The 10,383-nt window shown below is 43.6% G+C and overlaps 1 protein-coding gene across 1 annotated transcript in view; it reads right to left on the minus strand.

Moving 5' to 3' along the window:
* Synpo2 (synaptopodin 2) overlaps nt 1-9,770 on the minus strand; it is a 151,965-nt gene extending 142,195 nt beyond the window's left edge. Inside the window, exon 1 of the mRNA XM_057793188.1 lies at nt 9,542-9,770. Coding sequence (XP_057649171.1) covers nt 9,542-9,646 — 105 coding nt within the window. The 5' untranslated portion in view covers nt 9,647-9,770. The remainder of the gene's footprint in view (nt 1-9,541) is intronic.
* Between the last annotated feature and the right edge of the window lie 613 nt (nt 9,771-10,383).

Genomic DNA, 10,383 nt, shown 5'->3' on the forward strand with positions numbered 1-10,383 from the left:
CACAGTGTAAAATTAAGCCTCTGTAACATCACTTTGGCCAGCAAGTGGGTAAGCACAACACCAAGCCTGACCACCTAAGCCCCAAAGACCACAAAATAGAAAGAGAGAATTGACTCCTGTCAGTTATCTCTTGACCTTCAAATTGTCACCATGGCACATACGCATACACATATACACCCACACACACACACACACACGCACACACACACACACCTACATATATGTAAATAGCTGCCACTCTCACGCTAAGATTAAAGGACATATTGATTCGTTACTTAATTTATTCCACATTTCAGCAATAATGTGTCACCTGCTGTAAGTTTCTAGGCATATATGTGGCTTGTATTGATCATTCATGTCAATTCGAAGATGCCAAGAACAGCCAGGCAGTGGTGCAGTGGTGACACACGCCTTTAATCCCAGCACTCGGGAGGCAGAGGCAGGCGCGGATCTCTGTGAGTTCAAGGCCAGCCTGGTCTACAAGAGCTGGTTCCAGGACAGGCTCCAAAACCACAGAGAAACCCTGTCTTAAAAAAATCAAAAAGGAAGAAGAAGAAGAAGAAGAAGAAGAAGAAGAAGAAGAAGAAGAAGAAGAAGAAGAAGAAGAAGAAGAAGAAGAAGAAGAAGAAGAAGTCAACAACTATGAAATGACATGGTTCCTATGTTTAAAGACAAAGTTAACAACAGATATCTGGAAAAAGCAGATCTTTAACCAGGAACACTAATGAGGGGTGGGCCATGGCGAACTGTTCAGCTGAAGCTATGGGGAGCTTCATTTTGTCAAGGGGAGGGGAGCAAGGGTAATGGGCTGGTAGAAAGATGAGCTCTTCCTCCCCACCCTCACAACCCCCACCCCACCCCCACTGCCATTCTGCTAAGCTCTGCTCCACCTGCCTGGGGTAAAACCGCTCAAATTTGCATTTCTTCCTCCAGCTCAGGTAGGCAGGCAGCCTAGAGGTTAGAGCTGGAAACTCATCCCTGGGCATCTACATTCTGTAGCCGCCAAAAGCGCACATTATGTCTACAGCCTCCAGATGTCATGCTGACCTCCATCCAGTAGGATTTCATGAGACAAAAGAATAATAAGGACGACTCCTACCGTAGTCACCTCTAACAGTTTTTGGTTTTCATTTTTGTTTAATTTTTTCCTTTTTTTTTTTTTTTTTTTTTTTTTTTGAGACAGGGTTCCTCTGTGTAGCCTTGGCTGTCCTGGAACTCACTCTGAGACCAGGCTGGCCTCAAACTCAGAGATCCACCTGCCTCTGCCTCCCCAGTGCTGGGGTTAAAGGTATGTGGTACCATGGTCCATTTTTCATTTTAGTTTGAACATGAGGGATAAAAATAACTGACTGTTCTTTGAAAAGCTAAAAGGACCAAAGAGTGCAATATATTATCATGTACTTAGGGAAAGCAACCTTATATAGTAATGCCATCTAATATTAGAGACTAGAGGAAGAAGAGGGGGGGAGAGAAGGATGCTCAGCAGCCTCTGTCATGGGAGGGGCACAACCTTCTTCTGACTTCAGAGAGCTGTGCCCTACAGTTACTAGGGACAATCTATTTTCCTTTAGAGTTCCTAAGCACATGGAATGATTCCTTCTCTCCATGATGATTCTATGTGCTATTTCCGACTACACGGCAATAGAGTATTCCATAAGAAAGAAGCAACGTGGCCGGGCGGTGGTGGCGCACACCTTTAATCCCAGCACTCGGCAGGCAGAAGCAGGCGGATCTCTGTGAGTTCGAGACCAGCCTGGTCTACAAGAGCTAGTTCCAGGACAAGCTCCAAAACCACATAGAAACCCTGTCTCAAAAAAACAAAAAGAAAGAAAGAAAGAAAGAAAGAAAGAAAGAAAGAAAGAAAGAAAGAAAGAGAGAAAGAGAGAAAGAAAGAAAGAAAGAAAGAAGCAACATTATGGCACCAGTCACTGTCACTTCCCAGGAAGGGACCCAGGAGTGAAGCAGCCTTCTCAGTGACCTCCCAGACTCAAAGCCTTGACTCCACAAAGTTGATTTTAAAAAATTGGGATAACCACAAAGGGGATAATAATGGCTTTTTTAAAAAATCTTGATTGTTTAAGTGGTTGTCATGTGTAATTTCTAGCCCTGTAATCAATTCTTAGAAATACAGCTATCACTATCTCTGTCTCACAAGTGAAGAAACCAAGTCACACAGATAGAGTCTACTCACTCTAAGTACTGCTTGATACTTACGTGCAGTCATTTATTAATGTATGAATAAATAATAAAACAATTTTATCGTCGTATCTTTTAAAAGACATACCATTTTAAGTGGGCCAATCATTTAACCCTATTTTGCCTTTAAAATCTATAATTTCAGCTGGGTGTAAAAGTGCACACCTTTAATGCCAGCACTAGAGAGGAAGAGGCAGGGAGGGGAACCTCTGTGAGTTCAAAGACCAGCTTGGTCTAGTGAGTTTCAATCAAGCCAGTGTTTGACTGTATAATTTTGGAGACTGGCAATATTGCTCCATGGATAAAGCACTCGTTAAAATGTGAAGTCTTGAGTTTGGATCCCCAGAACCCACAGAACAGCCCAACAAAGAAGTGTGCATCTGTTATCCCCAAATTGCTACTGAGAGATGGGAGGTAGAGACAGGAGAATTCCCAGAAGCTTATTGTCTAACTAGGCAGGCATACACAATAGAGAACAACAAAAGATGCAGGCCTGAGGTTGTCCTCTGACCTCCACACGTGTGCTGTGGCACATACATACGTCACCGACACACAGACATGCACACACCCCCGAATAAAATACATAATTTCAGCACCTACTGATTTAAATTGAGGGAAAACTGTACAACAAAGATCTCTTAGTGATTGATAGCACATATCATGAGGTGTGTGAAACTGGGACTGGGGATGTGCCCCAGCTCTGATGGAAAGGTATCCTGGCATTTGGGAGCCAGGATGATAGCGTAAACCTCACACACGAGAGATTTACTGGGAGGGGAAAGATCAGATGGCTGCCTCTGCTCAGGTGAAAAACAGCAGGGAACTGAGTAGAAGGCGGAGCTTCTAGGGATAGCGGGGGTGGTGGAACTTTCCAGGGTGGGAATTGGTAGCATTTCAAGTCCAGACTGTCCTCAGACTGTCCTCAGACTGCACTGTGCCTCAGACTGCCTAACTAGACTGCACTGAGCTCCTGTCTCCCACCTTATATTCCTCTCTCTGCCCAGCCATATCACTCCTGTCCCCACCTCCCTAGTGCTGGGATTAAAGTCCTGTGATCCCAAGAGCTGGGATCACCTCTGTGTAAACTCTGTTTCTACTTTAGATAGAGTCAATCTCCTATAACTCAGGGTGGCCTTGAACTAACAGAGATCCTCTGCCTCTGTGATTAAAGGTGTTTGCCACCACTCCTGGCTTCTAGTGGCTTAGCTCTGCACTCTGATCTGCAGGAAAGCTTTATTTGTTAAAACACAAACAAAAGCCGGGCGGTGGTGGCGCACGCCTTTAATCCCAGCACTCGGGAGGCAGAGGTAGGTGAATCTCTGTGAGTTCAAGACCAGCCTGGTCTACAAGAGCTAGTTCCAGGACAGGCTCCAAAACCACAAAGAAACCCTGTCTCAAAAAAGAAAAAAAAAATCACTACAGAAATTGCCCTTAAGTCTAGGACTATCTGGTATTTTCTATATTAGTTTGCTTTCTATTGCTGCGATAAAACACTAACCAAAAGCAGCCCAGGTATCCCAGATTACTGCTGAAGACAACATCTACATAACTCACTGAACACAGAGAAGTTGAGCTGGTGCCTACCTAGAGCCTTCACCCCGATTGACTAGTGCTCATGGTACGGACAGGTACTCCACACAGTATCAAAGGAGAAAGGTAAACACCAACCCAGCTACACACCCTGGGATCTACAGTGGTGACCTGCCTTTTGTGGAATAATGGCACAAAGCTTGTGGGAGTAACCAACCACTGACTGGAAGGAATAACGCCCTATCCATGAGATAGAACCCATGCCTGACACTGCCCAGGTGACCAAGAATCTAAGACTAGATAGGCCATAGACCTAGGGGAAACCAAATACTGCTGTGCTGCCAAAGGAACATAGCAATGAAACAACTCCTAACAACATTGTGTTATACCCACAGATAAGTGTCTTGACCATCCATCACCAGAGAAGTTTATTCCTGCGGGATATGGGAACAAATACAAAGACCCACGACTGGAATGAAAGAATGAGAAGCCTTCGAAACATCCAGTCCTAAATGAGATGTCTCCATCCAATCCCTTCCCCCAGGGCTCAGGGAACTCTGAGGAAGAGGAGGCAGAAAGATTATTAGATCCAGTAGGGATGAAAGACACCAAGAAAACAAGGTCTCCTGGACAAAACAGGATGGACACAAACATCACAGAGACTGAAGCAACACGCACAAGGTTGAGCACATCTAAGCCAGATGGGAAGTGGACACTCACCCCATCCCTAATTCAGCCATCTCTGATTGATAACTGTCTACAAGGGAAAGGTTAGTTTTCTCCCCCAGAGTCTCATTGAACATTCGAGCCACCCCTAAGGGCAGTCCCCAGGCGCTCAGTAAATGGCCAACACAGAAGGATCTCAGTGGTATTTTTGAAGGGTTTTTTTGTTTTGCAAAGTTTTGTCAGGGATTTCTTTTTCTTTACAAATCTTTCCCTTATATGCTACGGATTCCAATTTTGTTTTTGATGTGTTTTCTGCATGTGTGAATGTGTGTGTCTCAGTGTCTGCCTGTGTTTCCTGTGGCTTTTTTTTTTTTTTTTTGGTTTTTCGAGACAGGGTTTCTCTGTGGTTTTGGAGCCTGTCCTGGAACTAGCTCTTGTAGACCAGGCTGGTCTCGAACTCACAGAGATCCGCCTGCCTCTGCCTCCCGAGTGCTGGGATTAAAGGCATGCGCCACCACCACCCGGCTTGTTTGCATGTTTTTATCTGTTGATTTTGCCCTATTCAGGTTTTTGGTTTTTATTTTATCTTATATTATTATTTTTTTTAATTGATGCTAGTTTGTTTTCTGATGAGAGAGAGAGAGAGAGAGAGAGAGAGAGAGAGAGAGAGAGAGAGAGAGAGAGAGAGAGAGAATGAATTTAGATGGATGGGGAAGCAAGGGGGACCTGGGAGGAGCTGAGAGAGGGGAACCATAATCAGAATATATTACATGAAAGAAAATCTATTTTCACTTTCAAAGGAAAAACAGTCCATGCATGTAAACAGAGAAGTGTGAGATATTTAATGTAGTTTGGGAAAAAAATAGCAAGGAACCTAATATCGTGCATCCAGTAAAATAAAACTGAAAAAGAAGAAACATCAAAAGGAAATGATCCAGTGTTTTCTGAGCTAAAAGAAAAATCAGTGCCAATGAATGAAGGTGCTTGAATAAAAAAATTTCCTTGTCTTTCTTCCTCCTTCGTCTTCTCTCCGTCCCCGGCTCTATTTCTCTAGTTTACACTGTGCCCTACTGCTGTGTAGAGACACCATGTCCAAAATGACTATGAGAAAGGGAAGCATTTAATTGGGGGCTGGCTTACAATTTCAGAGTTTTAGCCTATTATCATCATGGTGGAGAGCATGAGAGCAGGCAGGAAGGCTTGGTGCTGGAGAAGTAGGCTAGAGCTTTACATCCTGGTCCACAGGCAGCAGGCGGGGCAAGAGACCTCAAAGCCCACCCATAGTGACACACTTCCTTCAACAAGGCCACACCTCCTAATCCTTCTTAACAGTTCTACTACCTAGTGAATAAGCATTCAAATACGTGCACCTACAGGGGCCATTCCCATTCAACTCCCACACCCACCAACCAAACAAATGGAATGTTAAAAACATCAATACCAGAGCAAACTCACTAACTCAGGGCTGGACACAGGTTATGGGATTAATTTTCCTTTAAAAAAAAAAAAAAACTTTTATGGTGGTCACCTTAACTTACATATAGTCTGACCATTTATTTTCTCATTGCTTTCAAAATGTGAGTTACTTTTCGATTGTAAGATTTGTTTGTAAGAAAACTTTCTCTCCAAGTCCTTAGAGGAAGATTTCTCTTCCTCTAATTGGTTTGCCAAAAAACCACCATGGCCATGTAGGCACATGTTCCCGAAGAGAGAAGTTCATAAAGCGAAAACATCAACATCCCTTCTGTGAGGAAATGTGCAAACACACATGCGAGCACACACACACATACACAGACTCACAAACACACACAAAATGGGGCTTTCTGTGTAGATAAACTTGTTCCTAGGATGAATGAAGACTCTGCTTTGTCGACGATTAGCCTGTGAGTGGGTGTAAGGAAGGTCTGTTTTGAATTACAGATTATGGGCATATGGAATATTACTGGTTACTTGGACTTCTAAGTTTTTCAGTTGATTAAAAAAAACTGGAAAGTTATAGCATTGAGCTTGAATGTCAATGAAGACTTCCATTAATATTCTTCTTGTAAATCTTTAAAATTTTGGGTTTGTATACAGTTCAGTGCACCAGGAAAATGTTAAAAAAAAGTTTGTGCATAACTCATAAACAACTAAGTTGTCACTAGAAAGGTATTTCCTGGGGGTTGAGAAGCAATTAAATTTCTAATCTCAATAATACTGAACTAGGCCGAGAGGTGGTGGCGCACGCCTTTAATCCCAGCACTCGGGAGGCAGAGGCAGGCGGATCTCTGTGAGTTTGAGACCAGCCTGGTCTACAGAGCTAGTTTCAGGACAGGCTCCAAAGCCACAGAGAAACCCTGTCTCGAAAAAACCCCAAAAAAAAAAAAAAACTGAACTAAATTTTATTATGCTATTTCAGCCCGTTAGAATTTCTACATAGGGTTATAGAAAATCTAGACATTTATTTTATCTAGACATATATTTTATTTTAAGCCAAGGGGCACTGCTTTAATTAGACTGTCTATTTTTTAGAAACACCTATAGTTTTTAAACTCTAAAATTAGTAATTTGCATGGATTTTGTTGAAAGAGGCTGGACTAGAACTCGCCATTCAGATGTGGAAGAATGCACCACTACTCCAAGGTCTACCTCCCGGGTGCTTCAATTGAATATTCTTTGTCTAACTTACTGGCCATCCTCCTTCTCAGCCTTTCCACTTCCTTGCTTACTCCCTCCTGCTTGGAGCTTACCCCGTCTTACTGAGACAGACAGTCTACAGGCAACTGACATTCACTGTCTCGAGCTCAGTGAAAACCTTTACTGCAGGTTCACTCACTGAGTTGCTGTAGTCTCTTGAAAAGCTCTAAAGTTAGACAGGTATGATAATATTAAAAATCAAATATAATACATCTAGAACAATGATAAACATGGAAAGTCATAGTCACAGTTATCTGGAGCTTACACCTTAGCTTCTCTTACAGCTCATTAACGTATGAAGAAAAGGCAGGCTGGAGGAGGCAGAGCGCCCACAAAAACGCAAATGAAGCAAACATTCAAAGCTTTCACAACAGCATTTGAAAATCAACTATACATAAACTAAGAAATTATGCAGTGTGCTATGGGAGAGTGATGGGGAGGGAGCTTAGTGCCTCCCCTGTGCTCTTCCATTGACCTGCATCTGCCTCTGACAGCCTGGCCCATCAAAGCGAACACCTAGATGCTTTCATAATGGTCTTTTAAAAGCCACCGACATATCGCCTGGATATTTTAGGGAAGAGTGCGGGACCAGTATACTTGACTTTCCTACTGCCTGGCAACTGGGAAACTGGTGGGAAATGAGCCATTGGGTTACCACAGTCCATCTCAGGGGAAACCCGCCATCCGCTGTGTTTCCCAGGCTTGGCCGTGGAAAAACCTGTGCAGAATTCCAGCAGTCTGCCTCCTCTGTTCAGCTAGCAGGTGAGGGACTCTAAATTACACACTGTTAGGATTAGTGGATATTTCAGCAAGCTAGAACTCACGAAGTTTCTTCCTCGATTTTTCTCCTTCCCTACCCAGTCAGCATCTCCCCTTTCACAGCAACTGAGTCAGGTCCAGTGACCTCAGGCCAAACTGCAAGTTAGGTCAGAGCTGCAATTAGAACCCAAATCTCAGCTGCCGGAGCCAGCCAACCAACTGCTGGTGAATAAATCTGCCTTAGTCTCCCGAGTCGTGTAATATGCTGAATCCGGCAGTCAAATAGCCGCCTCTGCCGCTGGTCCCTGACTCCTGAAGAATCCCCACGGAGCAGCCTTCCAACCCTTTGTCATTCCGCCCTTCCAGAAAGGAGCCTGTGGAGGCTTTTTTGCTTATCCGAAAGAACTAAAAGAACTGAGAACCTCTGAGGAACTTTCCAGATATAAACCGCTTTCATCTTCCAGGTCCGTGCTCACAGCTGTTTCCCGCGCTTCTCACTAGGTGGCAGAACTCAACCACCGAAGAAAGAATTTTCTGATGGATGCCTGGAAGCACAAAGTTTCAAAGAAACTTCTGGCTTCACAGGGAACATTTGTAAAAGGTAAAAAGACAGAGGGAAAGAATAGCTCCGAAGGCTAAAGTGAGCCACATGTTCCATATGGGTCTAGATTCATTTGAAATATAAAAATACAACAAGAAAGTAACCTCTTCCGCCTCCAGAGCCGGTCAAAGAGGTCATAGGATTCTAAAGCTCTCAGAATTAGCGTTCGATTAAAAGATTTTACCTTCTTGTTTTTTTTTTTTAACTTATTTTAGCTGGATGCCAATTAGAAATTAGAGCTCTCTGTTAGATCGTGGGTATTGTGCTAAGCTGAAAAATCGAACTACTGAGACAAAGATATTTTAAATAGCTATTAAGTGCACCAGAAAGTTAGCTGTAATTGGTGCATATGTAAAGTATCTCTGAATACACTGAACAGACTCAGCAGGTTTTGTTTATATGTTTGTGCCTAAACACACACACACACACACACACACACGTATATATAGCCTTTAAAAAAGAAAATGTCAGGGCATGGGAGGAGGTGGAAGAAGGAAAGGGAAAATGGCGAGAAATAATGTGATTATATTTTAATAAAATAAAATTTTAAAAAATAATAAACTATCTATGAATCTATCCCGAGCTCTTAGCCAGATGAGTCTAGTTAATGGAATATAGTACTTGGGCTTTTGCATTTTTTTAAATCCTTAAAAGGCCACTCTTTTAAACAGCTCTCATGGCAATTCTTTATATCTTAACGATTATTGCTCCAAACTGCCCTTCTTAAGCCTAATACACACCAAATTTCACTACCAACTGTTTATTAGAGCCCAGTGATTGTCCACGGAAGCGAAGGCCTTTCTCCTCTGGAGTCAAGCAAAGCTATGTAAAGGAGAGAACACATCAAAGCAGTCTAAGGCTGCTGGCTGACAGATGACAATTAACCAGCCCCTGTCTTCACCTGATGGGTGTAACAAATTGATAGCTAATTACATGGCGTACAGTGTACATTTTTCCACAAAACAGTCTTTAAAAAGCCACCTCAATAAATAGATAAATTCATCAACAGCGCAGAAAGCAAGCCAATGACCAGAAAGACCACCAACAGGTTGTTCTCGTCCCTCCCCCTCCTTCCCGGCGTCTAACAGCTCAGAACACCTCTCTCGGTCCTACCTTCGCCACTTGCAAGGGCTGCTTCTGTTCCTTGCCTCCTTGCAGCCTGAACCCCCAGGGCGCCCCTCCAGTCATGGAAATGCAGATAAAATCTCCAGTGCCCATTTTCTCCCTTCAGCCAGGCAGCATGAAGAGCTTGGGAAAGACAGGCGAGGCCGGGGTGCGGTGGAGGATGCGCCTTAAGCTCGAGCTGGTGCTGAGGGTGCAGAACGCAGGGCTGCCCCGCTGCTAGCTGCAAGGAAAGTGCGCCGTGGCTGAGCCTCCCCACCGCCCTCACAGCACCTGAACCGCCCCCTCTTGCGTCACACCCTTTGCTCAGCCCACTTTCGGCAAAAAGGACAGGGCTTCACACTCAAGGAAAAATCCCTGTTTGGGACGAGAGGGGATGGGTGTAGAGCGGGGAGAACGACTTTGTTCTCGCTGTAACAGATTCAGCACCAACACCTGAATAGAACGGAGATTTAACGGTGTTATAAATAGTAGCCAGCTTGGGGGAGTTGTAACTTCCATGAGTAACTGACTAAAGATAAGTTCTCAGGACTCAATTACTAGAGAGTTAGACTCTCCTCTCTCTCAAAGAATACTTCTATATCTACCACACTGATGAGTGAAAAGGAAGAGGTAAAGCGAGTTTCAGTACTGTTCTATCTGCTGCCTAAAGAAAACAACCCTTTAAAGGGCGGAAATAAAACAGGAGCGTTTTTTGAAAATCTTTCCTGAAACTGTATTTTTCTGAATTAACGTATGTTTAGAGGAGGAAGGAGGGGGAGGAGGAGAAGAAGGGGGGGACTAGCTCCCCTGGGAACTATTTTCTAAAAACTTTTTTTGTGTTGCAAGGTTCA

Source organism: Chionomys nivalis, chromosome 18 (genome assembly GCF_950005125.1).
Source record: "Chionomys nivalis chromosome 18, mChiNiv1.1, whole genome shotgun sequence".
In the NCBI taxonomy this organism is placed as follows: Eukaryota; Metazoa; Chordata; class Mammalia; order Rodentia; family Cricetidae; genus Chionomys; species Chionomys nivalis.